This window comes from Panthera pardus, unplaced genomic scaffold (assembly GCF_024362965.1).
Source record: "Panthera pardus isolate Hobbes unplaced genomic scaffold, ASM2436296v1 HiC_scaffold_6, whole genome shotgun sequence".
Taxonomy (NCBI): domain Eukaryota; kingdom Metazoa; phylum Chordata; class Mammalia; order Carnivora; family Felidae; genus Panthera; species Panthera pardus.
The window spans coordinates 74,268,730-74,288,209 of record NW_026526991.1 but is presented as its reverse complement, the minus strand read 5'-3'; the positions used below and the strand labels follow the sequence as shown (position 1 = coordinate 74,288,209).

At 36.5% G+C, this 19,480-nt stretch overlaps 1 protein-coding gene across 5 annotated transcripts in view; it reads left to right on the top strand.

Annotated features, from left to right (window-relative positions):
* Window positions 1-19,480, top strand: part of CUNH12orf40 (chromosome unknown C12orf40 homolog) — a 263,127-nt gene that overhangs the window by 231,278 nt on the left and 12,369 nt on the right. For all 5 annotated transcript variants that reach the window (XM_053895208.1, XM_053895206.1, XM_053895210.1 and 2 more), the window contains one exon: window positions 11,075-11,135. In XM_053895208.1, the coding sequence (XP_053751183.1) occupies window positions 11,075-11,135 (61 nt within the window). The remainder of the gene's footprint in view (window positions 1-11,074; window positions 11,136-19,480) is intronic.

The window sequence follows — 19,480 nt, the reverse complement described above, 5'->3', positions numbered from 1 at the left end:
GCAGAAAAGGTTAACTCTCCATCAAATTTTATGTGCCCTCTTTTACAGAATAGAGCTGTTACTGTGAAAGGGCTACCCGGTCAAGGAACACATTTTCTTTAATTTTTTTTAATATTTGTTTATTTTTTAGAGAGAGCATGAACAAGGGAGAGGCAGAGAGAGAGGGGAGACAGAATCTGAAGCAGGCTCCAGGCTCTGAGCTGTCAGTACAGAGCCTGACATGGGGCTCGAACCTACAAACTGTGAGATCATGACATGAGCCAAAGTCAGATGCTTAGCCAGCTGAGCCACCCAGAAGCCCCAAGGAGCACATTTTCTAATCTTCCATTCAACTAAATTTGGCCATGTGGCGAGATCTCCAAACAGAATGTTATCAGCAGTGATGTGCATCATTTTCATGCACTGTAAAAGGAGGGGATTCTTTCTCCATGTTACCCCTCATGTGATAGCTACATGGTAGTGAAGCCCTAAGGGATGTTTGCAGCCACAAGATGGGAGGGACTGAGTTTCTAAATCACTAGTTGGAAGAAAATTGCTGACCTGAAAAACTCATTTTAGATTATTAAATAAGAATGAAATAATTGTGGGGCACCTGGGTGTCTCAGTCAGATGAGTATCCGGCTTTGGCTCAGGTCATGATCCCACACTTCGTGAGTTCGAGCCCTGCGCTGGGCTCTGTGCTGACAGCTCAGAGCCTGGAACCTGCTTCAGGTTTTGTGTCTCTCTCTCTCTGCCTCTCTCTCTCCATTTCTCTCTCAAAATAAATAAACATTAAAAAAAGAATAATATATATTCGCTCAAAGAAGGAATTATCAGCAGGTTAAAATACTTACAAAAAACAAAAAACCTCTTTTTGACTATATCTATGACAGGTTAAATGTGGCTAGAGCAAGTTGGAAAAGAAAATAAGCCCATTAGGGTAGAGCCTGCAGGGAATCAAGTACTATAAGGAGGTCTTTGGATAGACTAGACATGGGGCTTATAATTTGTGACTCATGGACAGGGCTAAAGGTGTAGTGAAACTTTGGCTAAAATCTTAAATTCTACAAGAGCGACCAAGGCAGGAGTCAGCACAGGAAAGGAAGAAGGAAGGAGTAGGCGCAGAAGAAAGGCAGGGCTGTGCCTTCCCACTGGCTGGGTAAAATCAAAACAGTTAGTTCCTACTGAGGCAGAATTAAGACAGAGAAGCAAACAAAAATCCATCTTGGATGGCAGATTGTAGGGAATGGAGAAGAAGTGGTGTTTCCAAGATCCTTTTGTTGGATGTGGAAGGGAATAGGAGAGAACAGGGTCTTGGAGGAGTATAAAAATAATTTTTAAATTAAGATTTAATTACATATAATGATTTGTTAGTTTCAGGTATACATCATGATTTGATGTATAAAATGTGAAATGATCACCAAAATAAGTCTAGTTAACATCCATTACCATACCACAGTAAAAATTTTGTTTTTTTCTGGGGCACCAGGGTGGTTCAGTTGGTTAAACTTCTGGCTTCCGCTCAGGTCATGATCTCACAGTTCATGAGTCCAAGCCCCGCATCAGGGTCTGCACTAACAGTGCAGTGCCTGTTTCAGATTCTCTGCCTCTCTCTCTCTCTCTCTCTCTCTCTCTCTCTCTCTGCCCCTCCAGCCCTCTCTCCAAAATAAATAAACATTTTTTAAAAAATTGTTTTTTCTTATGAGAACTTTTAAGATGTCTTAGCAACTTTTAAATGTACTATATAGTTTTACTAATTATAATCACCAGGTTGTACATTACATCCCCAGGGCTTATTTATTTTATAAGTGGAAATTGTATCTTTTGACAGCCTTCATCCATCCTTTTTGCCCATACCCAGTCCCACCTCTGAAACCACCAGTCTGTTCTCTGAATCTATACTTTGTTTTGTTTTTTAATTAGGCTCCATGCTCAGTGTGGAGACCAACATGGGGCTTGAACTCATAACCCTGAGATCAAGACCTGAGCTGAGATCAAGAGTCAGATACGTAACCAAAGAGCAGCCCCAGGCCCCTCTCTTTGAGTTTGTATTTTAATTTTTTTTCACATTGCACGTTATAAGTGAGACCATATGGTATTAGTTTTTCTCTAACTTATTTCATTCTTCATGATACCCTCAAGTTCCATCCCTGTTGCAAATGGCAGGATTTTCTTCTTTAATATGGCTGAATAATACTCCTTTGCAGATGTATACCACATCTTCTTTATCCATTCAAACATCTATGGACACTTAGTTCATTTGCATGTCTTAGCTATGGTAAATAATGGCAATGAGCAAGGGAGTGAGGACAATCACTTTGAGTTAGTGTTTACATTTCCTTTAGAAAAATTACTAGAAGTGGATTTGCTGGATCCCATGGTAGTTCTGTTTTTCTTTTTTGAGGATGCTCTATACTGTCTGACACAGCAGCTGACTAATCTACATTCCCACCAACAGTACACAAGGCTTCCTTTTCTCCACATCCTTGCCAATACTTGTTAGTTCTTGTTTTTTTGGTATTAGCCATTTTAACAAGTGTGAGGTGCTGTCTCATTGTGGTTTTGATTTGCGTTTTCTTGATGATTCATGGTATTGAGCACCCTTTTCATGTACCTGTTGGCCATCTGTAGGTCATCTTTGGAAAAAAAGTCTGTTCAGTTCCTCTGCCTATTGTTTAATTAGATTGTTTTTTTGTTTTTGTTTTTGTTTTTTTGAGATTTAGGAGTTATTTACATATTTTGGATATTAACCCCTTATTAGATAAATGGTTTACAAATATTTTCTTCCATTCTGTAAGTTGCCTTTTCATTTTGTTTTTGGTTTCCTTTGCTGTGCAGAAGTTTTTTTTAGTTTGATGTAGCCTCACTTGTTTAGTTTTGCTTTAATTACCTTTGTTTTTGGTGTCAAATCCAAAAAATCATTGCCAAGATCAATGTCAAGGAACTTATCTCCTAGGTTTTCTTCTAGCAACTTTATGGTTGCAGGCCTTATGTTCAAGTCTTTATTCCATTTTGAGTTAATTTTTGTGTATGGTGTAATATAGGAGTCCATTTTCATTCTTTTGCATTTAGCTATCCAGTTTTCCAGCACCATTTATTGAAGAGACTGTCCTTTCCCTACAGTACATTCTTGGCTCCTTTGTTGTAAATTAGTTGGCCATTATATATGTATTTACTTCTCTGATTTCTCTTATGTTCTCTGGGTCTATGCCTATTTTATGCCAGTACCATACTGTGTTGATTACCATAGCTTTTTAATAGTGTTTGAAATTAGGAAGTGTGATGCTTCTAGCTTTGTTCTTTTCCTCAAGCTTTGGTTATTTAGGGTCTTTTGTGGTTCCTTACATCTTTTAGAATTATTTGTTCTACTTCTATGAAAAGTACCTTGGAATTTTGGTAGAGATTGCATTGGATCTGCTTTGGGTAGTATGGGCATTTTAACAAGATAAATTCTTACAATCGTGAACATGGATTATCTTTGTGTCTTTTCTTTCTTTTTTTCAGTGTGTCTTCTGTTCACCAATGTCTTACAGTTTTCTGTGTACAGATCTTTCACCTCTGTGATTAAATATATTTTTAGGTATGTTATCCTTTTTGATGCAGTTGTAAATGGGATCGTTTCTTTAATTTCTCATTCTGATATTTCATTATTAGTGTACAGAAATGAAGTTGATTTTATATGTTATGTATCCTGCAACTTTACTAAATTTATTATTTCTAACAGTTTCTTGGTGGAATGTTTAGTGTGTTCTATATGTAGTACCCTTTTGTCTGCAAACGAAGATAATTTTCATTGTTCTTTTCTGTTTTGTATGCTTTTTATTTATTTTTCTTGCCTGATTGCTCTAACTAGGACTTTTAGTGTTATGTTGAATAAAAGTGGTGAGTGTAGACATCCTTGTGTTGTTCCTGATCATGGAGGAAAAACTTAAGCACTGTTGAGTAGGATGTTAGCTACAGGTTTAACATATATGGCTTTTATTCTGTTGAGGTGTGTTCCTTCTATACTCATTTGTTGCGAGTTTTAATCATGAATGAGTGTCAAATATTGACAAATACTTTTTCTGCATCTTTTGAAATGATCATATGATTTTTATACTTTAGTGTTGAACCATCTTTACATTCCTGGAATGAATCTCACTTGATCATTGTGTATAATCCTTTTAATGTATTGTTAAATTCAGTTTGCTAATATTTTTCAGGATTTTTAAATATATGTTGCATTAGGGATAGTGTGCTGTAATTTCTTTACTTGTGTTCTTTTCTGTTTTTGGTATCAGGTAATATTCATACATTGAGTTTGGAAGTGTTCCTTTCTCTATTTTTTTTTTTTTTTGAAGATTTTTAAGAAGGATTTGTAGTAATTTTTTAAAAGTTTGTTAGTTTGATAGAATTCACCAGTGAAGCCATTAGTCCTGGACTTTTGCTTATTGGGAAGTTTTTGATTACTGATTCATTCTCTTTACTAGTAACTGGTGCTATTCATATTTTCGATTTCTTAATGAATCAATTTTGGTAGGTTGCATCTTTTAGGAATTTTATTAATTTCTTCTGGGTCATTCAGTTTGTTGATTTATCATTGTTTGTAGTAGTCTCTTATGATCTTTTGTGTTTCTCTGTTATCAGTTGTAACATCTCTTTAATTTCTGATTTTGAGTCCTTTCTCTTTTTTCCCCTGTTGAGTCTGGCTGAACAGTTCATCGTTTTTTTTTGTTGTTGTTGTTGTTTTTATCTTTTCAAACAACCAACTCTCAGTTTCATTAATCTTTTGTATTGTCTTTTTAGTTTCTAATTCATTTATTTCTACTCTGATCTTTGTTATTTACTTTCTTCTACTAACTGTAGGTTCAGTTTGTTAGTTCCCTGAGATATAAAGTTAGGTTGTTTGAGATCTTTCTTGTTTCTTAAGGTAGGTGTTTATCACCACAAACTTCCCACTTAGATCTGTTTTTGCTGCATCCCAAAAGTTTTGGTATTTTGTATTTCCATTTTTATTTGTGTCAAGATATTTAAAATTTTTTAAATTATTTTTTCATCCATTGGTTGTTTAGGAGCATGTTGTCTAATCTCCATGTATTTGTCAATTTCCCAGTTTCCTCCTTGTAAATTTTCATATCATTACGGTTTCAAAACATGCTTGATGTGGTTTCAATCTTAGTAAACTTAATAAGACTTGTTGTGTGGCCTAATATACAGTCTGTCATGGAAAATATTTAGTATGTGCTTGAAAATAATGTGTACACTATTGTTTTTGGATGAAATGCTTTGTATATGTCTGTTCAGTACATCTGATGTAAAGTGTCATTTAAGGCCAGTGTTTCCTTATTGATTTTCTGTCTGGAGGATCTGTCAGTTGATGAACATGGGGTATTGAAGTCCCCTACAATTATATATTTAGCTACTCCTATGTTGGGTACATACATATTTTCAAAAGTTGTATTTTCTTCTTGGATTCACCCTGTTTCATTATACTATGACCCTCTTTGCCTCTTACAATAGTCTTGTTTTAAAGTCTATTTTGTCTGATATATGTGTATCTATTCCAGTTTTCTTTTGGTTTCCATTTTCATGAAATGTCTTTTTTCCATCATTTCACTTTCAGTATGTGTGTGTGTGTCCTTATGTGTGAAATGAGTCTCTCAAAGGCAGCATATACATGGGTCTTTTTTTTTTTTTTTTTTTTAATCCACTTGGTCACTCTGTCTCTTTTGATTGGAGAAATTTAGTCCATTTATATTTGTCATTATTGATAGACATGGGTTTATTGCCATTTTACTCATGTTTTGGTTGGTTTATAATTCCTTTGTTTCTTCTCTTGCTCTGTTCCTTTGTAATTTAATGATTTTTCCATTGTGTTATGCTTAGTTTCTTTTCTTTTCATGTCTTGTTTATTTACTATAGGCTTTTGCTTTGTGGTTACCATGAGGGTTATATAAAACAACTTCTGATAATGGTCCATTTTAAGCTGATAAAAACTTAAGTTCAAATGCATTTTTAAGCTCTACAGTTTTACTAACCCCCCAACATTTTATGTTTTTGATGTCACAACTTCTTTTCATCTTATGTATTTATTAACAAATTATTGTAGTTGTTGTTTTTACTACTTTTGTCTTTAACCTTCATACTAGCTTTATTAACTTTTCAATATTAGCCTTTACAATATTTTTTGAAATTTAATATATTTTTACCTTTACTAGTAAAATTTATACCTTCATATGTTTTCCTGTTATTAATTGATAACTTTTATTTCAGCTTAAGGAAATCCCTTTAACATTTTTTATAAAGCCAAGTCTAGTGGAGATGAACTCCTTTAGCTTTTGCTTATCTCTCCTTCTATTCTGAAGGACACCTTTACTGGGTAGAATATTCTTGGTTGATAGTTTTTTTCTTTGAACATATTGTGCCTCTCCCTTCTGGCCTGCAGAGTTTCTCCTGAAAAGTCTGATGATGGTTTTATGGGGTTTTCCTGTATGTAACAAGTTGTTTTTCTTTTGCTGCTTTTAAAATTCTCTTCTTGTCTTTATCTTTGATCACTTAATTATGTATCTTGATGTGGGTCTCTTTGGGTTCAGCTTATTTGGAACTCCAAGTTCTTCCTGGCTCTGGATGTCTGTTTCATTCCCCAAGTTAGGGAAGTTGACGGCCATAATTTCTTCAAATAAGTTTTCTGTCCCTGTGTCCTTATTTTTCTTTTGGAGCTCCTATTATATAAATATTGGTTTATTTTATATTGTTCCCAAATCCCTTATACTATTTACACTTTTTTAATTCCTTTTTGTTGTTGCTCCTCTGAGTTGATAAATTCCACTGACCTGTCTTTGAATTCCTTATCCTTTGGCTTCATCAAGTTTTCTATTCCTTTTATTACATTTTTCAGTTATTGTATTCCTTAGCTCTGTGATTTCTGTTCGGTAATTTCTTATATTTTCTATTTCTTTGTTGAAATTCTTAGTTCTTGCATTGTGCTTCTGACCTCAGGGAGAGCATTTTTATGATTGTTATTTTGAACTCTTACCAGATAAATCACTTATCTTCATTTCACTGATGGGTTTTTCTGAAGTTTTTTTTTTTTTTTCTTTTGTTTAGAATATACTGTTCTGTGTCTTCAAATGCTTTGACTTTGTTGGTTTCTGTGTGTTAGATAAAACAGACACTTCTAGTCTCGAAGGTAGGGCCTTGATTGCGAAATAAAATCTGTTTCAATCCTGCCCTATCTCTTTGTTGTCTCTCAAACCTTTGTGATTTTCCAAGTAGTCTGCTTTATTTTTAGTAGCTCCCAGTAGTTGAGTGTATGCCAAAACCTGCCAGTGTCCCACTGGGAAGGATCTCAGTCAGTAACCAGGTTGTTTGATTGGAAGCCACACCCTCAGGTGGGATTTTTTAAAGTATGCAAATTTACCTCTTTGATGGTAAGACTTGGAGGTGAGCATCTGTCTGTTCCCTCTGCTCTGAGCCCTGATGTGATAGCCAGTTAGGAAGTGTTTCTCTGTTTGCTGTAATCCTGTTGGATCTGTGAACCTAAACCCTGCTCTCCAGCAGAGCCAGCCTATCAAAGGATGTGTCCTCTGGGCAGCAGCCACAAAAGCCAGGATGCTGGGTGTTTATACAAGTTCCTTTCTTGGTGACACCAGCAATGTGGGGCATGGCAGAGGGAGAGTGTGAAGATGGTACCTGCTGGCCTCTACGGTATCTGGAGATGATTGCAGGTGGCCCCTAGATGTGTGTTTAATTACAAGCTTGCCCCTTTGGTTACAGGTGTTAATATAAGCTAATAGGCCTCTTCCACAGAAAGAATAGGTGTTTTGGTCTGCCTCATCATTAGTCCCTGGATAGGTAGCTGGTTAAGAACTCTTTGTTACAGTCCTGTGGGACCTACGAGAGCTCTGGGGGTTACCAGAGCTGATGATCAAAGGACATCCCCTGGGCAGCAGCTGCAAAAACTGGGGCTCTACGTGTGCATTGGCATTGTTTTCCGGCAGTACCTGCAGCCTGGAAAATGGCAGAAGGAGAGTGTGAAGGTGGTTCCTGCTGAGCTCTGCAGTCTTGGGAGAATATTTCAGTAGGCCTGTAAATGTGTGTTACTTAGAATCCTGCCCCTCAGGCTGAAGATTTAAGATAATTAGATAAGCCTCTTTCATAGAAAGATTGGGGTTGCATTTCATTCTGCTTTCTCTCACTCCTGTCCCCTGCCGGGGTAGCTGTTTCAGAACTCTTTTTCTGTTTGTTACAGTCCTATGGGACCTACAAATGCAAGGTCTGAGCCTGGAACCTGTTGCCTGCCAGAGCTAAGTAATCAAGGGTGTCCCCTGGGCAGCAGCCACAAAACCCAGGGCACCAGACATGTGCACGGTCTCCTTATTGGGAGATACTAGTTACCTGGAGTGGGTCAGAGGGTGAGCACAAAGATAGCACCCAGTCTCTGATGTCTCTGGAAAGGATTAAAGTTGGTCCTTTAATGTGAGTTTAATTAGAAGCCCCAGGCTGCAGATATAATGATCATAGGCTTCTTTTGCAAAACACTTGGGTACTTCAGTGGGCTGCCTCATTTCTAGACCCTGAGTTGTAGCTACAGGGAGCCTGTGTGAGCCCCTTAAGAACTGTTGCTCAGTTTTCCATAGCCTTGTTATTCTCATAGACACAAGTCCCATTGGCATACAGAACTTGATGTTTTGTTGTTGTTGTCTGTCAGGTGCAGGTCTTAAAAGGTAAGGTATTAGTTGTAGGGTTCAAAGCACTTGCTCTTCAGGGAGAATTTTAGAGTTGTGGGTTCCCTCTGAATTGTGGGTTGCTATCAGCCCATGACAGGATTTGTGGTGAAATTGTGCCTCAGCCTCTCCAACTTTTTTAAGTTTTTTTTTTGTTTTGTTTTGTTTTAGTTTTTTTTGTTTGTTTGTTTGTTTGTTTGTTTGTTTTAATACTCTGTCCACCCAGCATGGGGCTCAAATTTATGACCCTGAGATCAAGAGTCACACGCTCTGGTGACTGAGTCAGCCAGGACCCCACAACTTGTTTCCATGTGGATTTTTTCACATTCACCCATTGTGAAGGAGTCTTTTAACTAGTTTTTGGGTTTTTTTCAGAGGAAATTGTTCTGTATGTAGCTGTAGATTTGGTGTGTTTGTGGGAGGAGGTGAGTTAAGCATTCTTCTCCATTGCCACCTTGAACTAGTACCAATTCTAAAGGAGTAAGGTTTGGGGTGTCTGAGTGGCTCAGTCGGTTGAATGTCCAACTTTGACTCAGGTCATGATCTCACACTCATGGGTTCTAGCCCCATGTCAGGGCTCTGTGCTGATAGCTCAGAGCCTGGAGCCTTGCTTCAGATTCTGTGTCTCCCTCTCTCTCTGCCCCTCCCACACTCGCACTCTGTCTCTCTCTCTCTCAAAATAAATAACACATAATAATTTTTCTTTTAAATAAAGGAGTAAGGTTTAAATATGACTGTTAAAAATAGGAAGGTAATCACTTGAGAGATGGAGACACATGGAAGAATTTCAGAATTTACAGAATTTGCCATGTCACACCAGGAAACCTGATGAAGTGGAGAAAAAATGCTTAACCAACTGAGCCATCCAGGTGCCCCAAGAAGCTGATTTCTTAAAAATCAAGATTCAAAGAATATTAAATTGGAGAGAGAAACATGTAGAATATAATCAAATTTTGAAAATAAAAAGATAGCAGAAGATATACATAAAATATATAGTGTCAGAGTAAAGACAGTATAAATGCAATAGAAAATTAATTCTAAAACAGAAGAAGAGGCAATACTGAGTTACTGATCCATACCAATTATGAAATCCAGCTTGGCAGGCATTGTGAAGTCTTGCTCGCCTGGATTATGGGGGGAAATTCTTTGAACAATTTAGTTTTTTTCTCTTTGGAATGATCTTTTCTGTCATTTATCCTCTATAAACAGATCTGAGGTGGCTATTGGTATTATGTGCTTGCCTTGGTGTATATATAACCTTCTCAGCTTGTGTGTGGTGCAAGTCTGGGGCTTGCGTGCTATTTAAGAGTTGAACATATAATACTTTCTAAATGATTGAGTAGTGGGATTAGAGAAAAGGCTCTACTGCATAAAGTTATTCAGGAACCTGAGCTGGTGGGGACTTTGCTGTCATTAACTGGCGGTTTCCATGTTTATAAATGTATGTTCACATCAGATGGCAGAAGGGAAAGAGAAGTGGGAGGTTTTAGGGAAAATTTTTATGGGTGAGGGGTAGCAGTGGCATATACCACTTTTGCTTATGACCAGAATTCAAATCACATGTCCAAACAGACTTCAAAGGAGGCTAGGAAATGTACTCTAGCTCTGTGCCTAAGAGAAGAGGGAAATAATTTGGTAAGCAGCTTTCTCCTTTATCCAATCTCCTTTATCTTACTTAAAACACTTTATCCTACCAACAGAGAATGTATATTTTTTTGTAAGTCCATGATACACTTGCAAATATAATTCATGTAGTGAGCCGTAAAGAAAGTTTAAGAGATTTGTCTAAGGAGAGATTCATAGTCACATTTTCTAATAATTCATTAAGTTAGAAATCAACAACAAAAACAACAACAGAAGATGCTTAACCTCCCGTACTTTCTTGGAAATTAAGAAACATTCTGGTTTTTAGTGAGAAAAAGACTAAAAGAAAAAAAAAGTGAAAATAAGAAATTACATAGAAATTGATGAAAATCAAAATCAGTGGTTTGTTCTATACAAAAATATATACTTCTGAGGGCCTTTATTATTTAAGAAACCTGAAAATAAATAAATTGATATCCAACTTAAATTTAGAGAATAACAATCAATCTCCAAATTACATTCATATATTTGTCTCTTTTGAACTGCATTTACTATGATTACTTCAAGACTTTTCATAAGTTTCTTAGCAAGTGTCTATTCTGTTGCTTACTGTTTCAAAACCTATTAAATTTTGTTTACTTTATTATTCATCACAGGCAAATTTTTCTTTGTAGTATTAAAATAATCTTTGTTGAATTAATGTGAAGGAAAAGTACTGTAAGATGAATTGGTGGGATTAAGAGGGAGATATGAGGGGGTATTACTGTTTATACTTGGGAGTTGTTAAAATTTTGTTTTTCTTCTAGATTCCGATGGAAGAAGGAGGAACTTGTTCTTTAAAAGACAGGCCAACATCTAAGAAAATCTGTAAGTATAACTATCAAGTGAATTTTATTCTTTAAAATGAACTAACATTTAAATGAAAATCAGTTAAGTTTTAAATGTTTTTTTTTTCAGATTTATGCCACCAAATATTTCATAGATATGTTAGAATATACTAGTATTACACTTATTTTTATTGTATATATTATACATGAGTATATATAATATATATGTACAGTTTAATGAATAATGAAACTGATACCCGTATATGTACTTTGTAGCTTAAGAAATGTATAATCAGAACTTTTGAAGGTCTTCTCAATTGCATTTCCTATCCTGCCCCCTAGAGGTAACTATTATCCTGAATTTATTTTTTGTGATATCACACATAGACTTTTCCATTGCTTAGTTTTGAACTTTTTACAAATTGAGGCCAACTCTACATATTTTTCTGATGTTGTTGTTCACCCACTAATGTATTTTGAGGTTTGTTCACTTTGATACTTTTGACTCTGGTACATTTCATTATTTGTTTACTACTATATCGTTTACGACTATTTTGGGAATGTACCACAGCTTATTTATACATCCTCTGGCTGTGATTATTTAGGTTGTCTTGAATATTTTGATATGATAAGCAGTGTTGCTTTGGCAATTCTTGACATTTCTTCTGACTCATGTGTATAAAAATTCCTCTGTGATATAGTTTTACAAGCAGAACTGAGTAGTCGTATGGTATGAACATCTTCACCTCATCCAGGTAATGCAGAATGTTTTCCAAAGTAATTGTGCCATTTTAAACTTCAACTAGTGAGAGGTAGGAGTCTTAGTTGTTAAATATTGTAACACTGCGTCTGGCACCTCATTGTTGGCAATCTGGTATTGCATTGTATTTTTAATTTATATTTCTCTATTAATTAGGTCGATTGGCCATCCATGTTTCATCTGTGAAATGCCTTTCATGTTTGTTGCCTGTGTTTCTTTTAAGTTGGGCTTTCTTTATGGGATGTGTCTTTTATATACCTATATGTGTATATCCCTAGATATTAACTGTGTATAGCAAATACTTCAGATTTGAGTGGTCTTTTTATTCTATGCTGTCTTTTTATTGATAAAAGTTTCTAGCACTTGTTATATATTCTGTGATAGAATGATTCTTCAGGATATCTAGGTCTACTAGGATACCTAGAAATCTTTATGGACTTTTTTTCTTTTGGAATTAATTTAACCTTTAGAATATGTAACACATTAGTTTGGTTGCAATCCTTATCTTTGCTGCCCTATTTCCTTCTGCATCAGATGAGTAGCTGCTTTTTGTTGGTTTACGTTTTATCATTCCAGGTTTTTTTCCCCAAAATACAGCCTAAAAGTTTATAAACACACATATATACATGAAACTTAGTTCTTGCCTTTCTCGTTTTAAATGTAATAGTAGATTTTTTATTTAACATAGGATATTTCATAAATTAATTGAATAGATTAATTTATTTAATAAAACATCCTGAAGTGTTCTCCATGGTAATATTAGACATTTTTTCATCCTTTATTTATGACCATATGGTAATCCATAATATGGATGGATTATAGTTTATTCAGCTAATGCCTGTTGATGGATGTTTGGGTTGTTTCCAGGATCTTGTTCTTACAAATAATGTTGCAATGAAAAACTCTGTGCATATGTTGCTGAGTTGTGGAGGTATATTTTTAGGGTAATTTCTAGGAATGGGATTGCTGAGTCAAAGGAGAGATACTTTTTTTTTTTTTTCTGGTTTTATTGAGGTATAATTGGCAAACAAAAATTGTATGTATTGGAGCACCTGGCTGACTCAGTTCGTAGAGCATTTGACTCTTGATCTTGGGATCATGAGTTCAGACCCCACATTGGGCGTAGAGATTAAATAAGTAAATAAATATTTTTAAAAATTGTATATATTTAGGGTATACAACATGATTTAATATTCTTATACATTGTGTATAGCTAATTCTCACACAATTTTTTTTCTTCTTTTTTTTCTTTTTTTTAATGTTTATTTATTTTTGAGTGGCAGAGAGAGCACGAGCAGGGAAGGACAGAGAGAGGGAGACACAGAATCTGAAGCAGGCTGCAGGCTCTGAGCTGTCAGTACACAGCCTGATGCGGGACTTGAACTCACAAACTGTGAGATCATGACCTGAGCTGAAGTCAGACGCTTAACTGACTGAGCCACCCAGGCACCCCTCTTTTGTTTTTTTTCTTTGTTAATGTTTATGTATTTGAGGGAGAGAGAGCGTGCAAGTAGAGGGCCAGAGAGAGAGGGAGAGAGAGAATCCCAAACTGGATTGGTGCTCTCAGTGTGGAGCCCAGTGAGGGGTTTGATCTCATGAACCATGAGACCATGACCTGAGCCGAAATCAAGTCGGGTGCTCAACTATCTGAGCCACTCAGGCGCCTCTCAGAATGCTTTTGTTGATTTTGCTATATCTTTGTTTCAGTAGCCAACTAGCTACGGTTGCAATTAATAAACAGCTGTCATTCCAGCATGAATGTTATTTGATATTTTCATTTAAATTAATGAGTGTAAGGGCACCTGGGTGGCTCAGTAGTTTGAGTGTCTGACTTCGGCCCAGGTTGTGATTTCACAGTTTGTGAGTTCAAGCCCCACGTTGGGCTCTGGGCTGACAGCTTGGAGTCTGGAGCCTGCTTTGAATTCTGTCTCCCTTTCTCTCTGCCCCTGCCCCACTCACACTCTGTCTCTGTCAAAAAATAAACATTATTTTTTTGTAACTAGTGCAAAAAAAGAGAAACAATGAAGATGCATGTTGAAAGTATACTCTTTCAACAATGAAAAAAATACATTGTGAATGATTCCTTCCTTAATGCCCAACCCCCATTTAGCTCATCCTCCTACACACCTCTGCTCCAACAATCCTCAGTTTGTTCTATATAGGTAAGAGAATCTTATGGTTTGCTTCCCTCTCTGTTTTTATATTAGATATTTCCTTCCCTCCCCCTATGTTCATCTCTTTTGTTTCTTAAATTCTGTATATGAGTGAAATCATGATATTTGTCTTTCTCTGATTAACTCATTTCACTTAGCATCATACATTCTAGCTCCATGCATGTTGTTGCAAATGGCAAGATTTGGTTCTTTCTGATGGCTGAGTAATATTCCATTATATATATATGTATATATACACATATGTATATATATGTGTATATATACATGTACACACACACACACACACACACACACACCACATCCTCTTTATCCATTCATCAGTCAATGGATATTTGGGCTCTTCCCATAATTTGGCTATTGTTGATAATACTGCTATAAACATGAGGGTGCATGTCCCCCTTCAAATCTGTATTTTTGTACACTTTGGGTAAATAGTAGTGTAATTGCTGGATCATAGGGTAGTTCTACTTTTAACTTCTTGAATAACCTCCATACTCTTTATTTTAGAGTGGTTGTACCAGTTTGCATTTCCACCAACAGTGCAAGAGAGTTCCCCTTTCTCCACATCCTTGCCAACACCTGTTGTTTCCTGTGTTGTTAGTTTTAGCCATTATAACAGCTGTGAGGTAAAATCTCATAGTGTTTTCTTTTTTTTCTTTTGAGAGATAGAGGGCACAAGTGAGTGAGGAGCAGAAATGGGAAAGAGAAAATCCCCTGAGGGGCAGAAAGAGAGAGAGAAGTGGGGCCTCGAGCTCACCTGAAGCAGGACTCAAGCTCACCCCAATGCAGGACTCGAACTCACGAACTGTGAAATCATGATCTGAGCTGAAGTCAGATGCTTAACCAACTGAGCCACCCAGGTCCCTGTCTCATCATGGTTTTGATTTGTATTTCTCTGATTATTAGTGATGTTGAGTATCTTTTCACACATCTGTTGCACTTCTTAAGTCTTCTTTGGAAAAATATCTATTCATGTCTTCTGCCTGCATCTTGACCGGATTAATTGTTTTTTGGGTGTTAGTTTAATAAGTTCTTTATAGATTTTAGATTCTAACCCTTTATCAGATATGTCATTTGCAGATATCTTCTCCCCATTCTGAAGGTTGCATTTTAGTTTTGTTGATTGTTTGCTATGCAGAAGCTTTCTGTCTTGATGAAGTCCCAGTAGTTCATTTTTGCTTTTGTTTCCCCTTGCCTCAAGAGGTAAGTAAGGTAGTAAGAAGGTGCTACAGCTGCTATCAACCTGGGGATGCCTGGGTGTCTCCGTCAGTTAAGCATCTGACTCTTGATTTCAGCTCAGGTCATGATCTCACAGTTCATGAGTTTGAGCCCCACATAGGTCTCTGAAGTGACAGTGTGGAGCCTGCTTGAGATTCTCTCTCTGCCCCTACCCTGCTTGTTCTCGTTCTCTCTCTCTCTCTCTCTCTCTCTCTCTCTCTCTCTCTCTCTCTCTCAAAATAAATTTTAAAAACTTTTAAAAAATTTGCTACCTGCATTCTCCTTTAGGATTTTGGTGGTTTCGTGTCTCACATTTAGGTCTTCCATCCATTTTGAATTTATTTTTGTGTATGGTGTAAGAAAGTGGTCTAGTTTTGTTCTTCATGTTGCTGTCCAGTTCTCCCAGTATCATTTGCTAAAGAGACTGTCTTTTTTTCCATTGGATACTCTTTCGTGCTTTGTCAAAGATTAGTTGGCCATACATTTGTGGGTCCAATTCCGGACCCACTCTGTTCCATTGGTCTATGTGTCTGTTTTTGTGCCAATACCATGCTGTCTTGATGATTACAGCTTTGTAGTAGAGGCTAAAGTCTGGGATTGTGATGCTGCCTGCTTTGGTTTTCTTCTTCAAAATTACTTTGGCTATTTGGGGTCTTTTGTGGTTCCATACAAATTTTAGGATTGCTTGTCCTAGCTTTGAGAAGAATGCTGGTGCTATTTTGGTTGGGATTGCATTGAATGTGTAGATTGCTTTGGGTAGTATTGACATTTTAACAACCCATGAGCATGGCATGTTTTTCCATTTCTTTGTGTCTTCTTCAATTTCCTTCATAAGCTTTCTATAGTTTTCAGCATATAGATCTTTTACATCTTTGGTTATGTTATTCCTAGGTATTTTATGGTTCTTGGTGCAATTGTGAACGGGATCAGTTTCTTTATTTGTCTTTCTGTTGCTTCATTATTGGTGTATAAAAATGCAGCCGATTTCTGTACATTGAATTTGTACCCTGTGACTCTGCTGAATTCATGTTATCAGCTCTAGGAGTCTTTTGGTGGAGTCTTTTGGGTCTTCCATGTAGAGTATCATGTCTGCAAAAGTGAAAGTTTGACTTCTTTGCCAATTTTGATGTCTTTTATTTCATTTTGTTGTCCGATTGCTGATGCTAGGACTTCCAAAAGTATGTTAAACAAGTGGTGAGAGTGGACATCCCTGTCATGTTCCTGATCTCAGGGGGAAAGCTCTCAGTTTTTCTCCCATTGAGGGTGATATTAGCTGTGGGCTTTTCATAAATGGCTTTTTTGATGTTTAAGTATGTTCCTTCTATCCCGACTTTCTCGAGGGTTTTTATTAAGAAAGGATGCTGAATTTTGTCACATGCTTTTTCTTCATCGATTGATGGGATCATATGGTTCTTAACGTTTCTTTTATTAATGTGATGTATCACATTGATTGATTTGCAAATGTTGAACCATCCCTGCAGCCCAGGAATGAATCCCACTTGATCATGGTGAATAATTCTTTTTATATGCTGTTGAATTTGATTTGCTAGTATCTTGTTGAGAATTTTTGCATCCATGTTCATCAGGGATATTGGCCTGTAGTTCTCCTTTTCTGTGGGGTCTCTAACTGGTTTGGGAATCAAGGTAATGCTGGCTTCATAGAATGAGTTTGGAAGTTTTCCTTCCATTTCTATTTTTTGGAACAGCTTGAGGAGGACAGGTATTATCTCTGTTTTAAATGTCTGGTAGAATTCCCCAGGGAAGCCATCTGGTCCAGGACTCTTATGTGTTGGGAGATTTTTTTTTTAATATATGAAATTTATTGTCAAATTGGTTTCCATACAACACCCAGTGCTCATCCCAAAAGATGTCCTCTTCAATACCCATCATCCACCCTCCCCTCCCTCCCACTGCCCATCAACCCTCAGTTTGTTCTCAGTGGGAGATTTTTGATAACTGATTCAATTTCTTTACTAGTTATGGATCTGTTCAAATTTTCTATTTCTTCCTGTTTGAGTTTTGGTAGTTTGTGGGTGCCTAGGGATTTGTCCATTTCTTCCAGGTTGTCCTGTTGGCTGGCATATACTTTTCCATAGTATTCTCTGATAATTGCTTGTATTTCTGAGGGATTGATTGTGATAAATCAATTTTCCTTCATGATTTTTTTTTCTAATTGGGTCCTCTTTTCTTTTTGAGAAGTCTGGCTAGGGGTTTGTTTGTTTTCAATTTTGTTTGTTTTCAAAAAACCAACTCTTAGTTTCTTTCATTGATCTGTTCTATTGTTTTTTTGGATTCTCTATTGTTTATTTCTGTTCTGGTCTTTATTATTTCTCTTCTACTGGCCTTGGGGTTTCTTTGTTGTTCTGCTTCTATTTCCTTTAGGTGTGCTGTTAGATTTTGTATTTGGGATTTTTCTTGTTTCTTGAGCTAGGCCTGGATTGCAGTATATTTTCCTCTTAGGAATGCCTTTGCTGCATCCCAAAGGGGTTTGGATTGTTATGTTTTAATTTTCATGTGTTCCATGTATTTTTTAGTTTCTTCTTTAATTGCCTTGTTGACACATTCTTTTTTTAGTAGGATGTTCTTTAACCTCCATGCATTTGAAGGTTTTTCAAACTTTTTCCTATGGTTGATGTCAAGTTTCATAGCATTGTGATCTGGAAGTGTCCATGGTATGATCTTATTGAGAGCTGTTTTGTGACCCAATATGTGATCTATCTTGGAGAATGTTCTATGTACACTCAAGAAGAATATGCATTCTGCTGCTTTAGGATGAAAAGTTCTAAATATATCTGTCAAGTCCATCTGGTCCAGTGTATCATTCAGGGCTATTGTTTATTGATTTTCTGTCTAGATGATCTGTCTATTGTTGTAAGTGGAGTATTAAGGTCCCCTGCAATTACCACATTCTTACCAATAAGATTGCTTACCAATAAGATGTTTGTGATTAACTGTTGTATATATTTGGGTGCTTCCAAATTTGGTGCATAAACATTTATTGTTAGCCCTTCTTGATGGATTGACTTGTAATTATTATATAATGTCCTTCATCTCTTGTTACAGCCTTTAGTTTAAAATCTAGTTTGTCTGATATAAGTATGGCTACTCCAACTTTCTTTTGACTTCCATTAGCATGATAGCTGGTTTTCCATCCCTTCAATTTCAATCTGAAGGTGTCCTCAGGTCTAAAATTGGTCTCTTGTAGACAGAAAATAGATGGGTCTTGTTTGTTTGTTTGTTTGGTTTTTATCCATTATGATTCTGTCTTTTGATTGGAACATTTAGTCCATTTATATTCAGTGTTATTATTGAAAGATAGGTGTTTAGAGTCATTGTGTTATCTGTAGGTTTCATGCTTGTAGTGGTGTCTCTGGTCCTTTGTGATCTTTGTAGCATTCCACTCACAGAATCCCCCTTAGGATCTCATGTAGGGCTGGTTTAGTGGTGATGAATTCCTTCAGTTTTCATTTGGGAAAACCTTTATATATCCTTCTATTCTGGATGACAGACTTGCTGGGAAAGGGTTCTTGGCTGCATATTTTTTCTGTTCATCACATTGAAGATTCCCTGCCATTCCTTTCTGGTCTGCCAAGTTTCAGTAGATAGGTCTGCTACTACCCTTATGTGTCTACCTTTTTATGTTAAGGCCTGTTTATCCCTAGCTGCTTTCAGAATTCTCTCTTCATCCTTGTATTTTTCCAGTTTCACTATGATATGTTGTGCAGAAGATTGATTCAAGTTACGTCTGAAGGGGGTTCTCTGTGCCTCTTGTATTTCAATGCCTGTTTCCTTCCCCAGGTTGAGGAATTCTCAGCTATGATTTGCTCAAGTACACCTTTGGCCCCTTTCTCTCTCTTCTTCTGGAATTCCTATGATATAGATATTGTTCCATTTCCTTGAATCACTTAGTTCTGTAATTTTCTGTCATGATCCAGAAGTTTTTTTTAATCTCTTTCTCAGCTTCCTCTTTTTCCATAATTTTATCTTCTATTTCACCTATCCCCCCCCCCCCCCTTGCCTCTTCAATTCTGTCACTGCCTCCAGTTTATTTTTCACCTCATTTATAGCATTTTTAAAATTCACCATTACTATTTTTTAGTTCCTTAATGTCTGCAGAAATAGATTCTCTGCTGTCTTCTATGCTTTTTTCAAGCCCAGCAATTAATCTTAGACTGTTACTCTAAATTCTTGTTCAGTTATATTGTTTATATCTGTTTGGAGCAATTCTTTAGC